The 27875-nt window shown below is 50.7% G+C and overlaps 1 protein-coding gene across 1 annotated transcript; it reads left to right on the top strand.

Moving 5' to 3' along the window:
* Window positions 1–7194: 7194 nt before the first annotated feature.
* On the top strand, window positions 7195–26144 carry LOC134042007 (serine/threonine-protein kinase pim-1-like; the record flags this gene model as incomplete). The annotated part of the gene is made up of 6 exons (XM_062489080.1): window positions 7195–7284; window positions 24545–24640; window positions 24734–24784; window positions 25013–25382; window positions 25575–25751; window positions 26026–26144. Coding segments are annotated over exons 1-6 (903 nt in total), but the record flags the coding sequence as incomplete, so codon positions are not given.
* Window positions 26145–27875: the final 1731 nt, after the last annotated feature.

Genomic DNA, 27875 nt, shown 5'->3' on the forward strand with positions numbered 1-27875 from the left:
AGCATCAACAGGAGGGAGTCTGAGAGCTTTTCCTGTGGGCTAAGCCCATGGAGGCAGCTCAGCCAAGGAAGAGCTCAGCTGGACACTGCACTTCAGGCTGTCTTTGCAATGAGTGTGTAGTGCAGACTTCACAATCCTCAGCATGTACCAATAGCAGGAGAGGTCTTTGAATGGTTTCTGGGTTCTGTCATGGCTTTTCCTCTGTCATATGGCTGAGAAAACACCAAAAGCAAGTCAGGGCAGCAAAAGTTGCCCAAAAGGGAAACCATCCTTCTGCATTTAGTAACGTAAGGGTAACTTTGAACCATGTCTAAGCCTTGGTGTTTTTATTCTGTCAACTCTGGCTGGCTGGGAAGGAAGAAGTTGTTTGCTAGAACAGGCAGTGCTACAAAGTCAGTTCCAGGTGGTCTCAGCTTTTGAGTTGTACAGCCATGGCCTTGTACACAGTTGTCTCTGATGCTATTTCTAGATTTCGTCAGCTTCTGGGCAGCTGTGTGCTCTGGCATGGCTTTGTCCAGAGAGAAGGGATGGGAGGTGGCCATGGGGAGAGCAGCTCAAAGCCCAGGCACACGATTGCCTTTGCAGCAGGGCCAGCACCTGCAGTTGTTTTGGGTTTGCCATGGGGTGCAGGAGGAGGCAAATGAGCAACAGCTTTGGCAAACAGAATGTCCAATCAAAGGCTGATGTACTTGATTCCAGCCTTGCTGAGGAAGGGCCCAATGTATTCCTGACAGGATCTAATCCTTCCACTGCAGTTCAAACAGGTCCTGATTTGGTCCTTTAGTTGTGCCAGAAATGATGGGATACTGAGGAAGGGCGTTCATCTGTCTCCACTGCCTCCACCTCCCTTCCTGGCCATGGCATGGGGGCCCTGGAGAAATTTGGGCAGGCAGAGACCTTCCAGAGAGCAGCAGGGCAGGGAGCTCTGCTGAACTTCCTAAATGCCAGTGAGCCTGAGATGATGGAGGTGTGGGAGCTGGAGAGCACGGAGCATCGCGAGAGCTCAGCAGCTTCTGGGCTGAAAGGCTGCTGGGCAACTGTAAGAGGGAAGGGCAGCAGCAGAAGAATTGAGGGGCTTGAGAAAAGCAGGTTTTGACATCCTGCAGAATGGCTTTGTGGGGACTTGGCTGGAGATCAGCACTGGCTGTGAGGTGCCTAAGAGGCAGGGAGAGAACAGTGATCTGAACCTGTTCCCATACCATCCCAAAGGCCAGTAGAGGCAGTGGCACTGCAGAACATGGTGATACCAAACATGTGGATTCCAGCTGGGATCATAGCCACACTTGCAGTGAACTGAGCCCAAGGAGAGAGTTGGCAAGTCTAGGGCATGAGCACGCCCTCGCCACTTGCCTTTTCATTCCCCATGCTAGGCCAAGCTACTCCAGCAGTTTGACTGGTCTTTCCCTGCCAGGTCCCAGTTAAAAGCATGGCTAAATTTCTTCAGCCATCAGTGAGGAAGGGCTGAATGCTTCATCTGAGCACTCTGTACCACTCTTTCCAGGCATCCTTGCTGTATCCCAGAGGTGGGGATATGAAGAAGGGGTCATATGGACTGCCTTTGATCCCCCCTATACCCAAGGCAGTCAGTCCCCGTGTTGGCAGTGCTGCAGGGTCTCTGCTCAGCTCTGTGCAGCTGGATGTCCAAGAGTCCCAGGAGATGAGGTAAGCCAAGGTGTCTGCTGCTCCACTCTGCTGTTCAGCTCCCTCTTGCCATCTTGTGAGGTTCCTTTGCACAGTCAGCTGTCTCCCATGTATTTAGGCAAACCTCTGTGTATTCACCATTTGGCCCATTCGTGATGATCCAGCTCCATGTCAAACCCCACACCATGTGTCCCAAGAGCAGAGGTGGTGGTGGTGGGGAAGAGGAGGCAGGGCTTAAAAGCATCTGAAGATGGGTCCTCTGCTGGGCTTGGTATTGATTCCCTCTGTAATGTTTGTGGTGTCATTTGGGAGCTGTATTGCATGGCTCTGGATCCTGCAGATCTTTGAATACTGTGATCCTTGACTGGCAACTTCAGCACTGGAAAACTTTGTTTGGCCAAATATTGGATGCTGGAGGGGTGTCTCTGTCTTTACGTGCTGCTTCTGTAAATGTCAGGCATAATTTCTCTGTGCCTGGGACGACACTGTGAATTGAGAACCCAGCTATATTTTCTGGGTATAGATGTAAAATCCTATCAATGTTTAATATTTAGGTCTGGGATTAAAACAGAGAGGGCAAGGAGGTACAGAAGAGTTATAGTACTGTACCTGATGGGAAGATATTGGCTTGTATATATGTGAGAAAATGTAGCTGTCAATGTAGCTTATCTGAAGGACAGCAATAATGAAGGAGTCACAAAAATGTCATTCCAACTGGAAAGCTTTGGTAGTGCATTGAAAGTGCAATGTGAATACCCTTGCCTAGCAGTTGAGTTGGAAAAAGGCTTTTCCTTCTTGAGACAGCCATGAGGTGGAATATCCTTCTCAGGATACTGCCGTGTTCGGACCACATGTAGCACGAGACTGGTACCAGTGAAAGCCACAAGCAGGCAATGTCAAGCTTTGTCAGCAGAACCAAAGTAGCTGCCCTCCATGCAGACTCGTGTCTCAGCTTAGCAGCTCCTGCTGCTTGAGGGAGGCTGTAGGAGCCCCTTGGCTCCAAAAGGAAAGTCAGCAGAACTGGGGAGTTATGATGCAAGTTGAGGAATGACTGCTGAGTTTCAGCTGGAGCTTGGCCAGCTCTGCCTGGCTGCAGCAACTGAATGCTTAAGGACAATTAATGAGCTTTGCATCTTGTTGGCTTGATGTGTTGCATTTTCTCCTTCATCAGAGGGACCAAGCAAGGAAGGATTGCTACACCTGTTCCTTCCCTTCTCTTTCTCCCTCCTCATATGTTCTTGTGTTTTCCATTTTCTCCAGGCCACGATCAAGCAGCAGCATCAAAGAGAAGAAGTCTGAACATGCATGTAGGTACAGGGCATGTCTGTCTTAAAATGACTATTGGAATCTAGACTCGGAGGTGACCTTTTGAAAGGTTTATTAAACACCATTCCTTTCAGAATTTCTTTAAATTTGTTTCACTCCTTGATGGGCTCAGTGGACTCTCCTGGAGTGCAGTCACTGGGAGTGTGCTGTAGTGGTGCAGTGAGAATTCCTGCATTGTGAATTCTTGAGTGGGAGGAGCTGCAGTGGGACCTTGGGATCCTGGAAGTGCAGTGCAGGAAACAGAAGCATTCGTCTCCATCCTTCACATGCCTTTTATCTCCATGCAGTGTTTCTCATGTCACAATTTGTAGAAAAAAATTATGCATTTTTCTGGAAATTAGAAATATTCCCACTCATTTCTCTTGCCCAGTAAAGTGAAAAAACCTGTCCTTGGGGCAGATATTCAGCTGAAACCTTTCAGATCCATAGGAGATTGATGGTCATGACCTGATTTTGCTTTGGGGGAAATATGGAAACGTCCTGCTATAGAAATTCCTTTTGAAATTGCAATCATGGTCATGGAAACTTCCAAATGGATGCAGCCTATGCAGGGTCTGAGTTTGTCATCCTATGACAGCACAAGCCCAAAGCCACCTATGGCAAGTTCATCATGACAAATCTCTTCCCTGACTCTCTCTGCCTGTGTCAGTGTTGCAGGCTGAGGCTGGGGGAGGAGATGCCTTCTGCCTTGTCCCCCTGTCCCTGCCTTGCCTGATCCCTGACAAGTAGAATTGTGCCAGACAAAATGCGGTCTCTGGTGCGTCTGTGCCAGCCAATGCCTTTGAGTTGAAAGCCTCCATCAAAGCCTGTTGTTGTTGTTCCTTTGCCATCACTGGGCAGGTAATGATAGGAGAGATGAAATTTGAAGAAAGACTTTTGCTGATACAGAAAAAGGGATCAGATGCCAGGTCCCTTTGCGTAGGGTTAGTTCTGCCAAATCCTGGGTAGTGCCCCTTTGGAATGACTCCTTTGTTGGTGATATGCAGCTGGAATGCTTAATGCAGCTAGGGAGAAGTATTGCTCAGTAAGTAAGGTGACAGTTTTGTTGGATTTACTCTGGACTAGAAACGAGCTATGTCATTAAACCTTACCTGCCTTTCTTTTATAACTCAGTAGAACATTCTACAGGAGAAATCAACCCAGTTTAAAGAATGTTATTCCACTCTTATTGCTTGGCTGCTACATGATTTTACCCCATGTTTAGCCACGTAAAAATGATTAGTTGCCTTATATCTAACAGCTCTGTTGAAGAGTATTTCAGAATGTCCTGCCCTCTGCTATTTCCATTTTGAAAACCTTCAGTTGTCAGTGTCAGCCATGATCAGAAATGTTTTGAGGCAGGTCATGTTTATGTTGGGCTTAGGTATCTGTGCAGGAAAGAAAGCAAGGAATAAACCGATCAAAGAGTGAAGTAGAGCAAAAGAGAAACTTCTGGATGACCACTTTATTCCCTATAACTATGGGCTTGCAGAATACTGGGGACGTGTAATTGGGAAAGCAAAGCCCTTTTTGCATGTAACATGTAGTGATCTTGATTGTGTACCACCACTTCCTTTGTTACAAAGAGGAATTAAAAAGATCCCCAGAATAAAAAACCCAGCCTAGAACTGATTGGGAGTTACAGAAACAATAACCTGAAATCTACTTTTGAAAACAATCGCTTCCTAGATAGTGTCAAATTCTAGAGACTACTGTGAGTTTCCAACTCTTTGGAAGGAAAGGAATCCTGTAGTAGTGTGGAGACAACGAGCAGCACATCAAGTCATAGAACCCATCTCTCCTGGCTTGCCAGATCCACATTGTTCAGAGAAATTCAAGTTAGTTAGACATTAGTTTCATGAAAAATAAAAAAAACAACTAATCATTTCAGTAGCTGAAGTGCTCTTTGAATTCCCCACTCTTTAGATGGGTTGATTGTAAAGGAGTGAGTTCAATTAACTCGCTTCTTCTCTTGTACCTGTCTACAGCTTCTTCTGAGTCTACAACAGAAACGCAGAGAATGAAGGCAAAGAGCTCTTGGTGTGTGATAGGACCTGGGATGCCTCTGTTCCCAAGGAAACTCGCTGACGTGTTTGGCATGCAGACCTATGTGCGGAACCCCGGCGTTGGGAATGGAGGTGTGGGCTCCCGGCCGGCTCAGGGGGCCTTGGCCCAGGAGCCCCGGCAGAGGCAGCTGAGCAGCGCTGTCCCCAGGGTCACTGCCAGGGAGGAGGACAAGGGGACGGACCAGCATGGCTCAGCTTCCCACAGAGGTAAGGTGGGAGCTGGGCCGCTCTCTGGTGGGAGGAAGGGTCTTGTGCCAGCCTGGAGAGCCTGTGCACATTGCCAGGGAGCAGTTGTGCCCTGCAGGTGCCCCCTGCCATGAGCTGTGCTGCTGCCAGTGCCCCGTGGAGCTGTAGGGCTGCTGAGCTGTGGGGCAGGGAGAGGAGCAGGAGGCTGCATGTGTAGCTGAGCCATTGCTGGGAAGCACAGGGCTCTGGGCTCCCTGCTGTCAAAGACTGAAAAAGTGTCTGAATTTTATCAGCTGTGTTGGAGAGTGTTGCAGAATGAGTTACATTGTTCTTACTTGCATTCAGAAAATCAGCGTTCTGTCAGGCTGGCCTGAAAGTGCCAGAGCCCATACAGTTTAGACAGAAAATTCTTTGGGGAAAATGAATAATCTAGTGTCAAGGGCACAATTTTCATTAGGGTACCCCTCCTGTAATCCTAAGTTTTTCTTTATTGTCCACTGAAATATTCCAACAAAGTGAAGAAAAAGTTGATCTGAATGTATACAGGTATTAGAACCCAGGACTACTTTTAGGAACCAGAAAGAAGATGTTTACTAAAATCAGCATAAGGGCAGATAAGAATCTCTGTCAAGAGCAATCTCCATCTCTGCCCTTCTCTATCAAACACAGAGGCTCTCCAGCAACCAGGGGCTGAGGCAGCAGGTTTCAGTCTGCTGGCCCACAGAGTAATGTCATGTCTCCTTCCAGGAGCCCATCCACTGGGAGAGGGTCTAGGCATATGTAGCTTGCTGCTTTCCTGCACCATCTCTGTGCCCTGTTAGAGCTCTGTAATCTGGAACCTGTCTTGCCTGTTGCCAAGCATGACATTTTTGGGCAATTGAAGTGTGCCAGAGATTTACAGGAACCTTTGCTTCCAGTACCAGGCCTCCCACTGAGCCAGCTCAAGGAGATGGATCATCCCAGCAGTCCTGGTCTAACAAGTGACAGAGACCTGAGAGAGGGCTTTGGAAAGGTAAGGGATAAGAACAGGGATGAGCAGACTTCCATTCCAGTGGCTGTTTAGTGCTTGGCCCAAAATGCCTCTGAAAACCATGATCTTCCACTCTTGGGGGTTGGGGATTGTCTTGGGAATATATTTGACGGCTACTGAGCAATTGCTTGGCTACTTCCAGTGGTGCCAAAGTCACTGCATGGAGATGGTGCCAAGGTCATGCCCGAAGCATTCTTTATATGCAAAGGCCATTTTAGAGAAGTTCTGATTGGCAGAGCAAACTGTAAACCAGTGAATGTGGGCAAAGGGCACCCTCAGAAGCAGAGAAGCAAAGATGCTAACGTTGAGTATAAGCAAGGCTTCAAAATAAAACGGGACAGTTTGATGTCTCCTGGTTACCTTTCTGGCTGTATCTCACAGCCCTCTCATTCTCACATTTTCTGCTTCTTAATATCCATGTTCCTCCAAATTGTTTTCACATGACTCCCTCCTCCTTTTGGTCTCCTGGTCTCAGAGACCAAGTCGTTGAGAGTCTTCCAGAGCTGAGTCCTTCAGAAGCCAGGAAGTGACAAACAGCTGCAGTTCCTGGCCATGAGTGTTAAGCATCAGCTAATTACACCTCCTTGCTGCATAATGCACATGGCTTTTATTCTCCTGCCATGGCCTGTAGGAACTGAACTGCCTGCTCATTGCTCATGGGAGCTCTTCCTTTGTCTTGGAGCATTCCTATGACTTTCATGCTTCAAGCAGGGCTTCCTGTCACAGGTTGCAGTTGGAGCAGAGTAAAGCTGTGGAACTAAAGTGTTCCACCTCACTGTGTGTAATTACCAAGGTGAGGATGGGAGACATTCTCCTGAAACTATTGGAATGCATATGGAGCTGGATTAATGTCTGTAGCACTGTGTGGACTCCGCTCCCAGTGAGAGGTTGTGCCTGGTCTGTGTGTGTCTCTGCTTACAGTCTGTGATGTATTTCCATTGCAACTAGATCCGTGCTGCATTGTGCATGTTGGCTGAGAAGAACTTAGAACCAAAGGATGTGGAGCTTTTTGAGAAAGAGATGAAGAAAAGGAGAGCAAAGAAAACATCCTTGCAGGTGCCTCCACAGAGAGTTGAGCCCAAGGATGCAGCTGAAGCAAGTAAGTGGTGCCTACACTGCTGGTCCTTTTTGAGCTCTTACCCTCTGCACAGTGTTGCAATCAGACTGGGGGGCTGTTGCACTTGCATCTGAGTGGAAACCTGCATAGGAATGATTTCCATTTTGCAGAGAAAAACACAGAGGCATTAATTGTCTTGCCCATGGCCTCACTTAGTAACAGAGTATCAGCTTCCCACCTTCACCTCTAAAATCTTTCAGAGTAGAAAATTCAGTCTTGGAAAGTCGCCTGCCCTTCAGACTCTGTTCTGAAGAGCAGCTTCCAGGCAATGTGAATGCAGAAGAATGCTTTTCTACCAAGGTGCAACCTGGAAGAAACCAAATTCAGCACCTTCTGATGAAAAGACCAGAGATCCTTCTCGAGCCACTCCCCTCCAAGGAGCTGGCACTGTAGAGCTGTGCTGAAGCCCTGAGGCAGTGCTTCTGTTGTAGCCCCAGGAGCAAGCAGCATTCCCCAGTGAATCCCGGCTGAGGGGCTCTGGCTGCAGCGCTGTGTGCGCTGCCCCGAGGGCGGCAGCAGGGACCTTCGGGGGCAGCACTCAGCCCCAGGGCACCACCCAAGCTTATCTGCACTTTCTTTTGGGAACTTGCCCAGCCTGCCTCTGAAACAGGAAAACGAAAGCATAGCAACACTGGCTTCTCCTTGTTTCTTAGGGGAAGCATCACTGCAGTTTGATTTTTAAACTGGAAGAAGGTAGATTTAGATTAGATATTAGGTAGAATTTATTTTATAATGAAGGTAATGAAATGCTGCAAGGATTTTTCCAGAGAAGCTGTTGTTGATTTATCTATGAAGGTGTTCAAGGCCAGTTTACATGGGGCTCTGAGGAACCTGATCCAGATGAAGATGTTCCGTTTCCCAGGGGTTGGACTAGATGGTGGTTAAAGGGGCCTTCCCACCAAAATTGTTGTAGGTTTTCCTGGGTGATTGTATGATCCTTGTCCCATACTAGCGTGCCAGTGTTCTACTTGAAGTTCTTTGGGATAACACAGAGATGTTACCCAGCTCCAGCAAATTTTCTGGCCCTTTCCATAGTGACCCTGTCCAGCACCCTCCACTTACAAGCTCCTCTTTGGTCCCTGCAGGCCTCAGCCAAGCAGCTGTCAATGGCACAGCTTCCAGTGTGCAGAGAAAACACCCTGGTAATGCCTTGAAGAAGAAGGTCTTGAGGAAGCAGGACAAGATGCCCTTACTGCCCACTATGCCCATCATCCAAGAGGAAGGCAGTGTCCCATGCAACTCCTCAGGTAAGTCTGCTCTGTGGCAGCTTTTTCCCATATAGTTATTTCCTTGCAAAAGAAGCACAAAGTGTGCCTCCTGCCTCAGCCAGCACAACTGGGCTCTTTGGTCAATAGCCTGTCCGGGAATGAGCACCAAATCCACTTTTGAGTTCCTCCAGCTTGGTTGTCTTGCCGTAGTCGGTTTTTAGAGATGCATTGGAAAGTTGAGCTGAATAAAGTAGAGGTAAAGGCCTAAGCTCGGGCTTTTGTCCATCCTGATAATCCAAACTACAGGGCTGGTGCCAGGAGACAGCTGTAAGTGCAGAGATGAGCTGGGGGCAGTGTGCCAGGGTGTGCTCACTGTGCACCTACGAGTACCACCACCATCAGTTGACCACTCCCCATCGGGGCCCTCTGCCTGTGCTGTTGTCCGGCTCTGCAGCCAGCTTTTCTGCTATCCCAGTAAGGGTTGTCTCTGCATGGCAGTCAGTGCCTTGGTGCAGTCGTGCTGCTGCTCCCTGAAGTGATCAATGGCTCCTGGCTGCCACCATCCCATGGCCTGCAATTCCAAGAGGAAACAAGCAGTGCCTGCTGTGTCACTGCAGCCAAACACAGTGGCTGCTGGTAGGAGGTGACAGTCAGGAGGGGCTGCCTGGTGCTCCAAGGTTGCCTGTGCTATCATCCCAACTAGGGTGAGATAAAAAGAAGGGAGCAAGGAATAATAATTGGAATGCTCTTTTCTACTGATGCTATTTCCACGTTGAGAACTGACCAGAATTGAGCCTGGGTTGTTCCGGCTTGGCTTGGTGCTGTGGCAGGGCAGCTGCAGGAATTTCCTCAGGGAGTTGCAGAGTGCCTCAGTCCTCAGGGCTGGGGGAAATGAGGGCGCTGGGACAAGAGAGGCCCCTGGGGGGTTCCCTCTAGGTGTAGCCATTCCCACTGGTCGTCCCTGTCTGTCAGGGAGTGGGAGCTCTGCGGCCTCAGGAACCTGCCGCTGGCTGTGCTACCTGTGGCACTTGGGAGCTGGCACTGTGTGGGCAATGGTCAGGTTTAGCCTGGAGCTGTGCCCAGCTGGGGGGGGCTGGGAGAAAGCAAGGAGCCCAAGGAGGCAGACAGCAGGGAGGTGTGTGAGGCAGTGCCAGTTTGCAGCACATGGAAGCCTGGCTGGGAGCTGGGGCTGCAGGCCGCTCCATGGCGGGGTGCCTTGCCCGGGGCTGCAGCGCTCAGGGCTGACCCTCTCCTCACAGTGACCTCGCAGACGGCCACTGGTGCCGAGCGCCGACAGGAGCTGCTCCGTGAGCGTGGGCACAAGGACACAGCCTCTGCTGACCCACAGCAGTCCTTGCTCCAGGCACTCTCCTGGCTGGGCAGCGATGACTGGTAAGAAAGGCCCCGGTCACTCTGTCTCCCTCTTAGCGTTAAGGAAGCTTACAAGTGGATCTTGCCAGTGCCTCTGAGCCCCGACAGCCCAGAGGGCAAAGGACTCTGCTGAAACCACTCCAGAGCAGTGAGAGGATCAAGATTTGAGAGCAGCCTTTGCTTGGCCTCGGTCTGCAGCTGTGCTCCAGCTGCTGCCGCTCTGTGCTGCTCCCTCGCTTTGCCTGCTGCTCCATGGAGCTGCAAAGGAAGTCTTGAGGGAAGAGAGGAAGCTGTGGGATGAGATGATTTGCTGGCTGAAGGCAGCAGCAGGATGGCAGCAGTTTAGAGTGTAGAGATTTGGGTGCCTTGGGGCACTGGCCCAGTGGGACTGAGTAAGATTTCTCTCTGCTCCCAGTGCTGACAGCAATGGCAGGTGACAGGGTCTCCCTGTGACCTCCTGCATGTGAGTCCCAGAAGCAGCTCCAGGGAGTCACTCTTTCTGAGAAATGGACTGATTTGTGCTTTCAAATCCCCAGCCTGTCTTTACTCCTGAAGGCTCATGGCAGAAGGGAAGGAGAAAGCAATGAAACCCTCTGGGAATCTTGGATTTTTGAATTCAACTTTTTCCTTTTCACTGCTTCGTATGGGCCGGAGGTGTTTAGCCAATACTCAACATGTGTCCCACAATTAGACACAGAGAGAAGGAGGCCCAGAGGTGATAACCCTATGAATGTTAGGTGATGCTGGTTAAATTTTTGGTGATATTGGTTGTGATGTCGGGGTTAGCATAAACTCACTGTTGGGTGCTTCATTCACACATGGGTACGGACTCCATTCACACTGGGATAAGCATGAAAAATCTGCCACCATGCATCTCTTTGTGCAGTCACATTTGCTTTGCAATTCTCTTCTGCTTTCTCTTCCCCCTTTTTGTTTGGTGCCCTCTGAGGTACAAGAGAGCTTCTGCAGTTGTGGGGGGTCCCGGTGACTCTCAGGGGTGCCCATGGGATCGGTCAGCAGCCCTGTGCTGCAGCCCTGATGCCTCACACACCTTCCTGTAGCTCAGGGCTGCCTAGAGCAAGTGCTGAGAGACAGAGTTGTTTACACCTCTTAAATAACATGTTGCTGTAGTGGGCATTGTTTTTGGTAGGGGATTCTGGGAAAAGGCAGAGTTTCAACTGTTCTTTCCCAGGCATGGAATCTTATGGGACACCCTGCTGCTGCTTTTCTGGGGAATGTGGAGGTGGAGTGGATTGGGTGAGACACAGGCCTAAATTGTAGAGTGGAAACTGAGCTCCAGAGTGCCAGTGCAGAGTCTCACTGCTGATCTGCCTGCTGGCACTGCCAAAGAAGGAACATGCCCCAATAACATCCCAATGGGATTGTGTCTTAGGGACATGCACAGGGAGGTGACAAGGAACAGCAGCATGACCCAGTCTCACAGCTTCTAGGAGACCGTGACATAGGGACTCCATAGGCCAGACATTTCAGAAATGCTACCTTGTAAAATTAGTCAGAAATTAAAACACTGAAACCCCTCTATTTGTCTCTTGGATTTGTGTATGCTTTTGACAGCCACAACATCCTGCAGGAAGGAGCTCCACAATTTCATTAAGTACTCCTTGAAAAGCACCTCCCATTGTTTGACTGAGCTGCCAGCCTGGTAATTTCAGAGGGTGCTGCCTAGTTCTTGGGTGGAGAGAAAAATCCATCTTTTTGGTACTTGCCTTTCAGGGAGATGAAGGAGAAGGGACTGGTCAGCATCAAACTCCTGGCTGGGTCCCATTCAGAAGTCCTGCTTTCAAGGCTTCGTGACATTTGCTTGGCAGTTACCAGTGAGGTGAGAACACTCTTGTGAATTGTGCCCTGTACTTCATACACAGTGTGTAGAGTAGCTATGTGCTTGTTCATCTCCATGTGTGCTCAGAGACTGCCTTCATTTCTCTTTTTAGATCTTGTATTTCTAATGTCTGTCAGGTTTCTATGGGATCTGTGTGTAGATGTAGTTGTATTCACTGGTAAGTCGGGTATCTGACACTCATCTTTGAGTGAGCTGCCATTATCATGAAATGTGCAAATGCAGAAAAAGATACTCTAATTATGTTATTTTCAGAGTCCTAGTCTCTGCCCGAGCTGTCATTCAACACTGCAAATTAGTCTGTAGGCCTGAGCGTGTGTTTTCTGTTTCCTGGCTGAGTGCTTCAACTGCTGGTGTTGCTTTTTTAAACAGGAGCACGTGACTCTTTTATCTTTATGACTGACGCCTTTATGGTTTGAAAGCAGCCCTTACTTTAATTTGGTTCTTTGTGTTTCAAAGAAAAGAGCCTAAAGGGAAAGCAGTTGACATTAAAGAAGGCTTAAGTAGATACTTTATGAAATTTCTTATTTTTAGGCCTGTTACATGCAAGTCTGAGGCCAGATACTGGTGCCAGTGGAAGTGCCTTGCTGTGCATGTGCTCTTCTGCTCTTATTGTGCTTTTATGTTCCTCTGGACACAGTGGGACGTGTTGTCATTTCCTGAGTCGTCTGTCTAAGGCAACTGGTTTTCTTTCCGAGGTCATTCTTATGTTTCCCCTCTGACTTCCCCAGGTGACCAACCTCCGCTCAAAGGTGTCCTACTCGGCCATTGTCACTCTGGGAGAGCTCTTTGTGACCTTGAAGAAGGACATGGACTCTGAGGTGGATGAGGTGGCTCGGGTCCTTCTGCACATGATGTGTAATTCGCCAGAGTTTGTTGAGAAAGCAGCCAGTCACACCCTGGGGATCATGGTGGAGAATGTGACTCCTGCACGAGCAATGACTGCTCTCCTGGACAGTGGAGTCAAGTAGGTTCTTCTTTCAGTGATATTCTTCACCTTCTAGAGTACTTCTAGGTGGGGGAAGGGATGAGAGAAAGAATGGGAATGGTGGGAGGGAAGGGTCCTGTATCCTGCATCTTCTGTCAACTCAGTGACTGGATTCTCCAATCCACCTCATTTCTTTCCTCTTCTCCCCTCTTTCTGCCCTCCCTCAGCCTATGAGTTCTCAGAATCACAGAGCTGTAGAACATGGGAAGTTGGACGAGGCCAGGAGGATGATCAAATCCAGTTCCTGGCCTTGCACAGAGCCCCCCAAGAGTCACACCATGTGCCTGAGATTGTTGTCCAAATGCTGCTTGAACTCTGTCAGGCTTGGTGCTGTTGACCACTGCCCTGGGGAGCCTGTTCCAGTGTCCCAGGCACCCTGTGGGTGAAAAAGCTTTTCCTGATATGCAACCTAAACCTCTTCTGACTCATCTTCCCGCTGCTTCCTGGAGTCCTCCCAGTCTGTCAGAGTTGCCTAGATGTGGTGAATGGTGGGGAAGTGCAAGTGCCTGCAAAGGCTAAGGATAGAGCCTTGTGCTTCTGTGGGAAGAGGGACAATTGCAATTGCAGCTATGAGTGCTCTTTGATATTTCACTGCAGTAAGCACAGAGGCCCTGGGAAAAAACATGCATCCTCATGATGCCCTTAACTGGAGAAATAAGGAGGGTACTTGCTGGGGTATGGAGCACCTAGGGGAGAATGTGCTGGCTGTGACACAGCCTGCACAGCAGGTGCAGCTCCTGCCAAAGGAGTCCTGTATGACTATCCTGGCCATAGAGCTCTACTTTCTAATCAAACTGGTGTTTCATGTTAGCCTTGAGATGATGAATCACTGCACATACACCTTCACAGGCCCACTACTATGGAATAGCTGATGCAAATGCTGCCTTAAGTGTTTGTGCTGAGCCTGATAATTATCAAAAGACACTCTCTAGAACTGGACAATCTGGGTAAATTAATTGCCACACTTTCCCCATCTTTGCAATAGGATAAAACATTCAGATGTACCCCTTGCCAATCCTCACAAAAGAAACAGGCTGCATTGCTGCATATTCTGCAACTTCACGGCCCACAGTGTGTTTTCTCTGCATCTGTATTTTTCCAAAGCTCTGCAGATTTGGGGATAAATGGCTGGAATGAGCCTCAGTCCTGCTGCAGCTCTGTGTGATGGGTGCCCTCTGATAGGTTAGCATGAATGGTCTTTCATTTCTAAAGAATTCATATATAATCTAATTTTTTATCTTTCTCAGTGGAAATTGTGGCAAAGACACTGAGTATCAGGTAGTGCAGGGAGACTGAATTCCTCCGTCTTCCTTGCAGACAGTCCTTGTGTCCAATGCTAATTTGAGTTTCTCTGAGGACAGAAGCTTCTACAGGTGTCTGAAGCTGCAGGGAGAAGCCAGGCCTCCTTCCCGCAGCAGTGGCAGGGAGCACGCTCTGGCCAAGGCCTGTGCTGCTGTTGCTCCTTCTCCCTGTGCCCCAGTGTTTGCTCTCCTCTTGCCAGGAGCCGCCACGCCCAGGTGCGGAAGTGTGCGGCGCAACTGCTGCTGTCCTTGATGGAGAAAATTGGAGTCACGAAGCTCACAGGCACACCCAGGGCTGAGAGGCTGGCGCACGCGGCAGGGACGCTTGCTCAGGACTGCCACAAGGACACAAGGTAACCATCTTCATTTCACCTCCTCACACAGGAAAACTGCCTTGTGTCTGTCTAGAAAGGTAAAACCACAAAAGAGTGGTAACGAAAGGCAATATTAAGTTACCTCACGGTGTGGATAAGGGCCATAGAGGCATGGAATACCCGGAGTTGTAATGGAATCTGACAACAAAACAGATGTGTTTCACTTGTTCCCTGGGATCCTTTGATCCCACAGAAGCACACCCACAGTTTCAGAGTGAAATGATATTTTTCTCTCACTTTGCTGAGTAGGTAATGCCATCTCATGCAAGGATTGCAAAGGATGACATTAAGGTATCAGCCTCTTCTGTTAACAAGTTTCCTTTTTTTTGTTCGATTTCCTTCCTTCCTTCCTTCCTGGAATCCTTCCTTCCTTCCTTCCTTCCTGGAATCCTTCCTTCCTTCCTACCTGGAATCAATCCTTCCTGCCTTCCTGCCTTCCTGCCTTCCTGCGTTCCTGCGTTCCTTCCTTCCTGCCTTCCTTCCTGCCTTCCTTCCTGCCTTCCTTCCTACCTTCCTGCCTGCCTGCCTGCCTGCCTGCCTTCCTTCCTGCCTTCCTTCCTGCCTTCCTTCCTCCCTCCCTCCCTTCCCCCATTCCCCCCTTCCCCCCTTTGCTTCCTCCTTCCCTCCTTCCTTCCTTCCATAGGCATTATGGACAGGAGATGGTGAAGATGTTGATAAATCATCCAAAATGTAAAATGCTTTTGGAGCGATCCATTCCTGCCTGTGACCTGGAAGATATTCTGAGAAGAATAAAGAAGAAAGTAAGTGCTTGGCAGGAGAAATGTCTCCTTTGTGCAAGTATAGCCACAGCTAATAGGACATCAAACATACCTAATCTGTCTTTATCTCATTCCCCTTCTGCTCAATCATTTTGCTCCTGGGAATGAGCTGTTAATCCCCAGCCTGTTCATCTGCAGACCACAAAGGAGCTGATATTCTTAGGGGAAAAGTGGGGCTTTGAATATTTTGACTATTGGTCACAAAGAGGAAAGGGGAAGAGGAGAAAGTGGGTTTACATTTAAGCATAACTCCCCACCCTGCTGTCCCTGCTCTGCTCCCAGTAAAGCAATGAAGTGAGAAAAGTGCTTCTGAGGAGAACAGAGTCTTTGCAAAAGACACTGGAAGCAGTAGTGCCAAGAAAATTTCCAAAACTGCAGCAGATGTCCCAGTCAATCCTAATTGCTACAATTACCGTCTGTCTTTTGGGAATACTGCCCTGCTGTCAAGCCCTGTGGAGCTGGAAGAAGCTTGATGAATCCAGCAGCATCCAGAGGAAAATCATTTGTCTGGGGGGGGACTTTCATTGTTTTTATCTACGTTATAGAAGGGAGCGTGTCCTTTGTGCACAAACAGGGAGAGCGAGTGTTGAACCAAATCACCTTCCAACAAAATTGGCCCACCCCAAAGAGTCCTAATTTTTCTGCTTTTTCCTATAAGATCTCTTCGTGCCTAGCAGTTTCCATTATTGCCATTTATGCACGAGACTCATGAATTGGGGAGTTTAAACTGCTGCTCACTATGGCAGCACCCATAACCTGCCTTGGGCTATTGCAAACAAAGAGTTGGCATCACTGAATCTCTGGTCTGTTTCCTTCTGTAGGTTTGCAAATATTTCCCTAAGCCTTGGTAGCAGTGATCCTGGTTCTAACTTGTGTTTTTAAGCAGACGGTTTCCTATTCTATATTCGAAATGTTGGTGGGGTTTCTCTGTGTCCTTGTAGGGGATGGAAGAGCAGAAGGGTGAACGCCCATGTGTCAAGAGCCCCGTGAAGATGAGGAGCCATGTCTCAAAGAAGCCCCAGGCCACATTTCCTTCTAGTCAACGGTACTGAGCACTTTTGTTAGATGCGACAAAGCACACAACAAGCTTGACATTTCTCTTCCTCAGGAAAATCATTCTGGAGAGATGGCCTGTGCCACTGATTCTTTCCTTTCCTACAAATTTTCTTTGATAACAAATGCCTATATCTGCATTAATAATATTTGTAGATTGTCTCCCGTAATGATTGTCTTGAAGTCCATGCTCTTTTCAGAGCCTCATGATTCTCTAGCTTGAAATCACATCATGAGTAAATCACCTCTGGATGTTTTGTTCACAATTATCTGCAGGTATTATCACCAACAAGCCATCATTTGCTTTTATTTTCCAGGGTGAAGTCGACCTCGGATGGACGCCTCCTACACCATCCAAAAGTCCAGGTCACGTTGCCTCCAGCTGTGGATGAAATGGAGATGCTCCAGAAGCTTTATGATCTCCTGGAAGCCAAGGGGTTTGAGACACGGATGGAAGGAGTGGCACTCCTCCTAGACCTGTGCAAAAACAGCCCCAAGCTCATCACCACGAACATTGTCCAAGTATGTAGGGTATCTTCACTGTTCTTTCCCTTCAGCTCCTCTCCCAAGCCTGTAGCAATGAAGTTAATTCAGTCTGTCTTGGCACTACATCCTGCCTTGTTGGGACAGGCTGGTCCCTCTTACCCAGACAAATTTAATTCAGGTCCAGCATGCAGGACAAATTCTTTCAGTCCAGCTGTATTTGTCTGGCAGGTGCCTATTGATGTTGTTCATCACATGATGACAGAATTTTCCACTGCTCTAACCTTTGCTGTCTCCTACTCCCAGCTGGGTTCAATGAAAGGAATCCAGCCACTGAAAGCATGGCAATTCTTCTCTTGACAAAAAATGGCTTTGGATGGGGAAGAGAAGTATCAGGCTGGGTTGGTATAACCCAAATGTTTCTAAAAGAACACTTTGGTAAACTCCATCCTGTCTTGCACAAACACTGTGTTTGTCCCACAAAGAACTGTGGCTACTCGTTTCCATCCTTGTCTCTATTGCACTTGGTAAAGATGGTGTGTAACCTTCTCGGGTATTGAATGCTCATTTCTACATCCCCTCTCCAAACAAGGACATTTTAATCCAGCTTTCTTGCTGCTTGTTCTCTTCACAGATTTTTGATCATTTTGTCCTGAGAATATCTGACACGCACAAGAGAGTGAAGCAGATGGCGCTGGACGTGCTGGCAGAAATGATAGCCATCCTGGAAGATGCCTTGAACCCCATGATTGTCTGTTTAGTGGAAGGAATACTAAAGAGCCTGAACTCAAAGGATGCCGGGGTTCATGCTGCAGCTGTGAAAGCGCTGGAAAAATCCGTTTCTCATTTTGGTAAGGCTGACATGGACTCTCCTCAACTGTGTCTCTGCCTCTCTGACACAAGAGAACACTGAGTGCCATGAGAGCTCTTGTTGCCCGTGGAACACTCCAGCTGACATCCACCAGAAGCTGTGGGGGTGCAGTCCTTAGGCACCAGTCCCCTAAGAGGCTTGAATGTGCATCAGCATTTCCCACAAGTGCCAGGAGCCCTTGGCTCTGTGCTGCTTGTCTGGAGAGGAGGTCCTGGACTACAGCTTTGCTACAATTCAGAGGCAAAGGGGATTTTGGAGTTTGCTTGGACCCCATTAGATTTCCCAAATGAATAGCTTTGCTGTTGCCATGAAGGGACACTGGCCCATCATGGCTCCTGCAGAGCAGCCCCCTGGAAGGCTCCACATTATAGGCATTAGCTGCCTCTGTTCCACCTTTCCCATTTGTCTTCCTTTTTCAAATGGGACACTTATGATTCACCAAGTGCATTTCCTTAAAACAAACAGATAGAAATCCAGCTGTCAGTGATGTCTTGTTCCACATGTTGTTTTCATGGGGCAGGATGGCTGTGGCAAATACCTACACAGGCAAGGACTGCTCTAAATTCCTTTGTCACAGAGATTTATGTCAGCACTGAAAATGCTGCTCGGGAGAAATATGCCTGACAAATGGAGTGTTGAAGAGGCAGATCTTCAAGGGGAGTTTCCACTTTCTCCACCTCAGCTGCTCTGCGAACTCCTGAACTGCCTGACGCTGTGCCTTTGTGTATCCCAAGTCTGGGCTTCTTCCTGTTTGCTCTGGAGTTCAAAACCTTTTCACTGCTTACGTGTGATTGAACTCTTGAGGTCCTTGATCTGAAATGTTTAACGTAGCTCCCGGTCCAGCAGACAACTTTGCATTGACAAATGTGAACGGAGAGGTTTTCTTTGGGAATTTGAACCCCCCTCAAGTAGGCTGGAAGGAAAGAAGTACATCAGCAGAAAATTACTTGATTTTATAAATTGGGGCTGCCCCTGCCCTTCCCCTCCCCACTCTCCTTTCTCCTAGGACCTCAGAAGAGTGAGCAGAAACGTGTGTTTCTCTTGTAGATAAAGTAGCACTGATGAAAGAGTTCAGCCACCAATGGAGTCAGCTGAGTGGCCAAGCTCTGCTGGATGTGACAGAGCGTATCACAGGTATGGCCTCTGCTAAGCCAAGAGGTCTCCCCAGGGAGCATTTCCAGGGCATTCCTGGCAATAGACAGTAGAGTAGCTGCTCCAAATCAGGAGGTGCTGAGCTTGTCCCTCCTGCCCAATGCCCATGGCAGCTGTGTTTGGCAGGTTTTCCCTGGCTGCTGCAGAGGTGTGCAGTACCTGGCACGGGGGTGGCGCTCGGCCTTGGGGCCGAGCTCTCACTGGGGCATCTCAGAGCCCACCTCCAGGAAAGGGAGGGGTTAAAAATACCCGAGCTGGCTCTTCTCTTGGGAGCTCAGGGTCATCTCTGGTCCTTTAGGGAAAATGTAGCAAGTGCTGTTTCAGGCAATCCGTTTCTTTTGTCCTCACAGAATTCTCATCTTGCTCTTGAAAAGTTTTCAGACTGAACCCTGCAGTGCCTGGGGGTCACAGCTTAGGTCAAAACTCAGCACCCAGATTAGGGGCACGGATTTGGTGCAAGGCAGCCTTTGGGGCCAGAGGGGCAGAAGCAGAGTGCTGAGGCTCCCTGCCTGTGCTGTCAAAGTGGCATTGGACTGAGTATTTCAGGGTGTGCAAACAGTGTCTTCCTGTGTCAGTGCTGTCCAAAATGCTACAAATGCAGCTGATAATTGATTCCTCAGAGGAGCTTGCTATGTCAGCAACAGCCCAGGAATGGAAAAGTGATAATCTCTCTATATAGTGGACAAGATGATTTACAGCCTTGCTTTAACGGGGTCTAAATGCACTGCTAAGTGTGCCAGCATCTTTAAATGCAAGGTTTCATAGATGTTGTGTCTTCTTCAGCAATCTCAAATGCTCAGTGTTCGGTGATTGAGAATGTCAAAAGCCCTTGAAAGGGCATTGGAATAAAGTAGATGTCTAGGAAGAGGGAATTTAGTTTTGGAGATATTTTGATCTCTTCTTGAAATAATGGAAATAAACATAAATTAGGACTCTTTTAGGAAGAGCAGATGTTCTCTCTGAGATTTAGTGGGAACAAACAATGTTTTCTCAAGTTCCATTGTGATCAGTGTCTTGAATTGGATTTTAACTGAAATTAACACCCATTTTGAAATGGATGCCATAACCCTTTTCCTGCTTGGCAGAATTGGTTTTGGGCACTTTCAGGAACTGTTTAAATATTGATGATTGCTGGTGGATTACGAGCATAAAGAAAATGAAGTCTCTTCCACCACAGAATAAGAAGTGGTTACTGCATAACATTTTGCCTGATCAGAAAATATGAATGGTGTCCAGAACATTTCAGGTTTTGATGTCTCAGCCACATCTGCCATGCAAGGAGCCTGTTGGTTGTCAATGCTTTGTCTGTGTTTGACAAAGTTCAGTTCAGAAATTGAGCAGGGAGTAGGCTTCAGAGAGAAAGGGAGAAGACACTCGTGTTGTGGTTAAATTTCATTCATCTGTGTTGCATTTTTCTCTCTACATTCTACTATTGCAGTGCACATTGCAAGAAAAATGCCATTAACATTGGGGGGGGAATGACATTAAAATGTGGAGATGCACAAATGCCACAGCAATGAGGTCTGGGTAATTACATAAGACACCCTGAGGTTTGAAGCAGCTGTTCGGTGGAAGGCACAAAAGCATTGTGCCAAAGACAGCAGCTAGTCACTGATGTTTCTAATCCAGCTGTCAAGCAGCACCCATGTCTGGTGGGCTGGAGTTTGGAAGTGTGGTCTAATAGTGCCCTTTGCTGTGTGCCACTGAGCAAAGGGAAGAGCCAGATTGGATTCTGGCACTTTGACATCAAGGGTCACAAAGATGGAATTGTCCTTTTTCTTAGAAACCTTTCAATTGAATCTCCATGGTGCATTTCCAAATCTTCAGTGTGGGTTTAGACAACTTCCTAATGGAAATGAAAGGGAAGTTGACATTTTAGTCATTCTTGATGTTGAAACAGATTGTGAAATGATTCAGTAAAGGTACAAGTTCTGCCACAGGTGCAAGTATTTGTTTGGAGACAGTACTCCTGAGGTGTTGGTGGTTCTATTTTGGGGAGGATCAGCTGCTTTGGCCATTTCTAGATCGTGGGGCTCTGTGTGCTATTTCACTGCTCTTAGGCAGAGAGGCTTCCAAGAAGCAAATCTCGAGGTGGATCCTTGTTTGCATTAAGGTTGTTGTTTCAGAAGCTTGTGTCTCTGTCCCGGCAGTGCTTGTGGAAGGGGTTTATGCCAGGAGCCCTGAAGTCGTCCAGCGCTACGCCCTGCCCGTGCTCTGGTCCTTCCTGGAGAACAAGGCGCTGCCTGTCCGCAGCGCCAATGTGCGCACGGTGGTCACCAGGCTCGCCTCTGCCCTCTACGAGGTGATGGGCACCAAGCTGAAGAAGCGTGCTGCCAGCCAGCCCCCACATGTCCAGGAAAACCTCTCCAGCATCCTGGGCTGGTGAAGGCTTGATGTTCTCCAGCAAGTTGACCAAGTGCTGAGATGGACACCTGCGGTTCTGACCTTTTAGCTGTGCCAAAATTGACAAAATACTCAGGAAGGGTGTGCATCTGCCCCTGCTCTCTCCACTGCCCTTCCTAGTCATGGCATGCTCAGGGGCCTGAAGACAGTCTGGATTGAGGACAAAGTGAAGGACTAGCATGGCTCAAGCCTCCCACCGAGGTAAGGTGGGAGCTGGGCCGCTCTCTGGTGGGAGGAAGGGTCTTGTGCCAGCCTGGAGAGCCTGTGCACATTGCCAGGGAGCAGTTGTGCCCTGCAGGTGCCCCCTGCCATGAGCTGTGCTGCTGCCAGTGCCCCGTGGAGCTGTAGGGCTGCTGAGCTGTGGGGCAGGGAGAGGAGCAGGAGGCTGCATGTGCAGCTGAGCCATTGCTGGGAAGCACAGGGCTCTGGGCTCCCTGCTGTCCCAGGGCAGCCCAGAGGCCAGGGAGTTCCCCTGGGAGATCTGTGGAAGTGGCTCAGGGTGTGCCCCTGGCCTGCCTCCAGAGGGTGATGGTAGGAGAATGTTTCCCTGTGCAGCTATTTATGAATTTCCAAGAAATGTGTTCTATGAAATATGGAGCTTCAGATGCTTTAGGTTTGCATTGCAGCCTCTGTTACATTTTGTGTCTCCATTTTGCAGACCTGCCTGGCTCCTGTGTTTCCACCAAGTTTTCTCTGGACATTCTTTTGTGCATTTACCCACAAAGTCCTTTCCTGCTGTCCAGAAGAGCTCTTTCCTCCAAGCCCAGGAAGAAGCTGCTGCCTATCCAATGAGCATTTGAAGACAAGGATTTATGCATTAGCCTGTATAGTTCCAGATGTACATATGTTCTGATAGTTATCTGTAGGTTTCAATAAATATATTTTGATTCTATCTTAATAATTTTGTTGTTATATTTTTTATTGTGTATATTTTTGGTGGTATGTTTTGTTTTTTTATATTTTATAGTTTTATATTTTTTCCCACTGACATGCTAAGGGTGGCCAGGTCCTTGAGAGCTTGAGATGGGGAAGGGAGAGCCTCCCTGATTTTGTGAGTTTCTCTGGGAGGGCGGGGCCAGTGTGGGGAAGGAGGCCAAGGCCAAGATTCGAAGCAGGTAAAGGAGCGTGGGGGGGCAGTTACTGGTACTCACCCCTTTTTGGCTCTGGAAGGAGGAAGGCAGCTGGGAAACCTCACCGCGCCATCCCAGTGCCAGGAGCTGCCTCTTCTGGTGTTGGACCTCACACCCCTGCCAGGATGCTGTCCTGCTTCAGTTTGCTATCTCCAAGCATCCTGTTGGAGCACCGGGACCGACACTGCTCCAAGGATTCGTGAGCAGAGTCTCTCCTCCACCCTTCCCATCTGGGACACAGCTGCCATCACCCCCAGCTCTCCTGCAGCTGTGCAGGGATCCACACACCTGCCCTGTCCACTGGGAACCTGCCAGAGCTCACTGCCAATGGCGATGGTAACTGCACCAGGGGGGAAAAGAGCACACAACCAAAGGAACTGTGACTGGGTTCCTGTTAATTTCATAGTTATTGTTGTTTAGATTGGCCTTGTTGTAGATTTAGTAGAGAACTGTTCTTCCTGTCCCCCTATCTTTCCCTGAGAACCTCTTGATTTCAAAATTATACTGACTCAGTGGGAAGGATTTTACTTTCTCCATTTCAAGGGAAGGTCCTGCTTTTTCCCTAGCACACACCTGTCCATTCAAACTAGGATACGGAGCATGAGATGCAGGGCTGATGTGTGAAAGCAGGAGGATCTCCTCCAAAGTAACTTGTTTAATTGTCCATTTTATTACTTCTCTATTTACTCCACACTACTAAGGCAAGGCAAGCTTTGCTTGCAGGCAAAACAGGCATGGGATACACTAGGGTCCCTTGCAGGATCAGCAGGGCTGGCAGTGACAAAGCAGGCAATCTGCTCCATGGTGAGCCACTACACAGCCGCATCCCAATGTGGGTTTAAGTAGCATGGTATTATGGAGAACTCCTTTTCTGCATCAGATACCAAAAGAACGTCCACAGCTTCTGGTGGCAGTCAGCTGGAGCATTCCACAGGCAACACGAGCTCTCAAGGCACTCAGTGTTCTCTAGTGTCAGAGGCAGAGACACAGTTGAGGAGAGTCCATGTCAGGGGTCAGCCTTCCCAAACTGAGCAATGGATGCTTCTGCCACTAACACTGACAGGAAATAAACAAACAAAATTTTTGTGCACACCAGGGCTACGTGTGGATTAAATTATTTCTGTTTCACATCCCGGCCAGAACAACATCGTGGTCAGAATATCATTGTTCCTAGATTCTCTAACACTAAAAATATTGCTGGAGAGTTTTTGTCATTCCCATAGATTTGGTGACATCCAGACACACTTAACAATCCATTTGGGTCCAAGTTCCATATTGCAGACGATGTCTTTGGGCAGCCTGCAAGTGTCTCAGCAGAGAATGAAAAGGGATGACAATACTGACACGATTTCTCTTTGCTACTTGAAATTTAAAAGCTCTGCTCCAGCCCACACTGGCAAAATTGTCAGAAGAGGCAATTCTTCCCCACAAAATGCTTCATCTCACTCAAACAAGAAAGCCACAAGCCAACAGTCTTCTTTACGCCTCCACTGCTTTATTTGGCTATTTCTCTAATAGGAATTAGCTTCATTTATTCTTACTTTGTTTCCTGTGTTCCACGGGGCACGCGGCGGCTCCTCCGTTGGGTTTGCGGAGGCAACGGCAGAACGGCCGCGCGCTCCGGCGGCTCCGCAGCAGCAGCAGCAGCAGCAACAGCAGCAGCAGCAGCAGCGCCTGTCTCGATCGGTTTTCCGCTCGAGTTCCCGCTCGCCCTCCGTGCCCTTCTCCCTCTCAGACTCCCTGTGATCCCGTTCAGTCCCCTCCTTGTTGCGCCTCTCCCAGCCCGGCTCATGCCGCGCCCCGCAAGGCGGCCGTGGGCGAGCCGGCCCCCTGCCCGCCCCTGTCGGGCACGCCGCGGTGCCGCCTCCGCGGGGCTCAGTCCGTACCGCCTGTGGCACCTTTTGAAGAGCCTGTGGACGAGCTCCTCGCTGCGCTGGTGGCGGTGGTGGAGCAGCAGCGTCTCTTGGCTCCGCCTGGCGCGGGCCCTGGCGCTGGCCCGGCCCCGACCGAGGCCCCTCCCGCGGTTCCGCCCACAGCTGGCCCGCAGCCGCCCGGCTCCCGCCCCGCCGCCGGCGCATTCCCCCGAGCGAGCCTCGCCGCCCGGCAGTTCGGCCGCCGGCCCCGAGGCGCCGGAGCCCGGGGCGGCTCGGGAAGCAGCGGCGGCCGGGGCGGGCGGGTGCCCCGGGCAGAATGCCGAGAGCGCGGTGCCGTCCGCACGGGCGGAGAAGCCTCCCCTGGAGCAGCTGTACCGGGAGGGCCCGCTGCTGGGGAGCGGTGGCTTCGGCAGCGTTTACGCCGGGACCCGGCTCGCCGACGGCGTCCCGGTAAGAGACGGGGCCGGCTCGGAGCGGGGAGGGGGGCGGCGAGCGGCGGGCGGCGGGCGGCGAGCTGAGCCCTCCGCTCGCCTTGGCTTGCAGGTGGCCATCAAGCGAGTGTCCCGGGACCGCGTCTTGGAGTGGGCGCGGCTGGTGAGTGAGCGGGGCCAGCGGGAGCAGGCGGCGGGGCGTGGCGGGCGGGGTAAGGCCAGGCCCGGCCGGGTGGGAGCCGGGACGCTGCGATGGGAGCGAGCGTGGAGCGAGCGGCGGCCGCGCAGCGTCCCGGGCCATGGGCAATGGGAGCTGCGGTGGCGCCGGGCAGCGGGTGGCGAAGGCGAGCGCAGCATCGGCGCCGCTGACGGCATGGCGGCTCCCCCGCAGCACGACGGCGCCCTTGTGCCCCTGGAGCTGGTGCTGCTCTGGATGGCGTCGTGGCCCGGCTTCCGCGGCATCGTGCGGCTCCTGGACTGGTTCGAGCTGCCCGACGGCTTCGCGCTGGTCATGGAGCGTCCGGAGCGCTGTCAGGACCTCTGGCACCTGCTGCACGCGGGGGGGTTCCTGCCAGAGCCCGTGGCGCGGGCGCTGTTCCGGCAGGTGCTGGGGGCCGTGCGGCACTGCACCAGCCGCGGCGTCCTGCACCGCGACATCAAGGCCGAGAACGTGCTCGTTGACCTGGCCACCGGCGAGGCGAAGCTCATCGACTTCGGCTGCGGCACGATCCTGCAGGACACGTTCTACACCCAGATGGCCGGTGAGCCCAAAGCCGGGGCCCAGCCGGGCAGTGGAGCTTCTCCCCTGTGCTTCCACCGGTGGAACACACAGGGAGGGAGGGAGGGAGGGGGAATGCTGCTTCAGCCGGCTGCAGCCAAGTTGCATTTTGGCAGGAGCTGGCTGGGAGGGAGCAATCAGCATTGGCCTGATGAGCTGTGCCCGTGTGCCATAGGAACGCGGGAGTACTACCCACCGGAGTGGATCCTCTTTGGCCGCTACCATGGCCAGCCAGCCACCATCTGGTCCCTGGGCATCCTGCTCTATCAGCTGGTGTGCAGGCACCTTCCTTTCAAAAGCAGAGAGGACATCGTCCGGGGACAGCTCTTCTTCCCGCCCCGGGTGTCTCAAGGTGGGGATGGGCCTTCAAGGCACGGGAGCAAGAACGGCTTTGGGAGAGGCCAGGGGGCACATAAGTGTCCTGCTGTTGCAGCTGGGGAGGAGGTTCATCTCCTGGGCTGAGCTGAACGAGGTGGCAGGTGTACCTCTGCTGCTCTCTTCCAGAAGAGAGGATGGATGGGAAGCTGTGCGAACAGCTCTGAGCACTCTTAGTGTGCTGTGGGCACTGTGAAATCTGGGAGAGCATGGACAGGAGCTGACCAGCAGTTTCTGGTTTCTCTCTGCAGAGTGCCAGCACCTGATCAGGTGGTGCTTATCCATGGACCCTGCAGACAGGCCATCCTTGGATGACCTTTTAGAACATTCTTGGGTGCAGAAGCCCCACCTGGCCCAGGAGACAGCAGAGATCCATCCCTCTGCACAGTAGAATCCAGGATGCCCGCAAGCAGCAGCTGCTCGTGTCTTGTGGCTCTCAAAGAATTCCCCAGAGCATTTCCCAGTGGCCCTGGCATGGAGCAGAGAGCACAGCCAAGGAGGTGCTTCCTCAGGTCCCCGGCAATTTGTGGAGGGAGCGGCTCAGGGCTCCCCATCCTATTGGAGAAATTGTGGCACAGTGCAGTGAAGTTGCCACAGAGTGGAAAAGGGGAAACATCCCCCTGCAGCTCAATGGCCTCGTGATGTCCCCGCGAGCCAAGGCACATCTGGCGTGTTCTTCTGGAGATCAGCGCAGAGCTGGAGAACGCCGTCCTCGAGCTGGCCACTGGCAGGGCAAAGCTGATGGGCTTTGGTTGCAGCCCCTTCCTAGAGGACACGCTCTGCACCCCGACGAAATCAAGATGAGTCCCCAGGCGGTGCAGGGGTGGGGGGATGCTCGTGCCTCCAGGCATGGCAGGGCTCGGCCTGGCCACGTGCCGGAGGTTCCCCATGGGGTGGCAGTGGACAATATTAATCTTTCTGCCAACTGCTCAGCTGCTTTTTGGTGGGGCAGGGGATGGATGTTGTGGAAGGGGAGCCGGCTCCTGGCCTCGCTGACAGCTTCTTCCTGCCAGCATGGCACAGGCTGGGGTGGGGGCATCCGGCCTGACAAAAGCATGCATCCATGGGGATAGGGAGCAGCAGAGGGGGACGGGTTCTTTAGCCATGGCCCAGCTGCTCTGCTTTGCAGGCCCTTGAGGAAGGGGTGGGCATACAGGTGGGAAAGGTAGGGTTTTTCCCCACCACTGGAGAGATTTTAGTATCATAAAGAGCGGTCAGACCTTCCCCAGGCCCGTGAAACGGTGACAACCTTTGGTGCTTTTTCTTGTTTCCAGGTCTTGTTTTGAAATGACTTTCATGCAATTGTTCTTTGTTTTTTCCAGAAAGATTGCAGCTTGTGTCCAGACCAGATGGAGAAGCACCGGCACCGTCCGTGGAGTGCATCCCATGCCGGTGCTAGCCGGGGAGGGTCCACGGTGTGGATGTCCCCTGCAAAAGGATAAGGACCTTGTGTGGGATCGGCTCCTCTCCTGGCAGCAGGTCTCCAGAGGTGGGTACCCGGTTCCACAGCTCGGGTGGCAGAAGGGCTTAGGGCAAACGGCAGCAGGCACACGAGAATGTCGCTCTTGCAGCTGCTGAGGAGGTTGTTGTGCCATGCTTGAGCAGAAGAGGTGGAGCGTGTCCTGCCACGCTGCTCTCCTCTAACAAGGAGGGAATGGGCTGGGAGGTTTGGGCTCTGAGCACAGCCAGCAGCCTGGCCTGAGCACAGGCTATGGTGGGACAGGGGGGACAGGAGCCTGCTGCCACTGACCGTGGCTTTCTGGTTTCTGTCCCCAGGCTACCAGCAGCTCATGCCATGGAAACGGCACCGCTCGACCTGCCAGTCTGGGAGGGCTGGACGGCAGCGGGTGTTCATTTGCTGCCCAAAATAAATCATTCTTGTTACTAACATCATCATCATCATCGGAGCATTTCTTTCATCCTTTTTTCAAGCTTTTGGCCTCCCTTCTTCCACCGAAATCTCTTTGCCTCTTTCCTCATCCACTTGGTGGAATTGGTGGGGGGGGTTTAAGTAACACAAAAAGTTCAGCAACAATTCCTGTTGCCAACCGCAGCAGTCTCTTCAAGAACCTGGAGTTGGTAGCCAGGCCCACATTTCACT

Source organism: Cinclus cinclus, chromosome 3 (assembly GCF_963662255.1).
Source record: "Cinclus cinclus chromosome 3, bCinCin1.1, whole genome shotgun sequence".
Taxonomy (NCBI): Eukaryota; Metazoa; Chordata; class Aves; order Passeriformes; family Cinclidae; genus Cinclus; species Cinclus cinclus.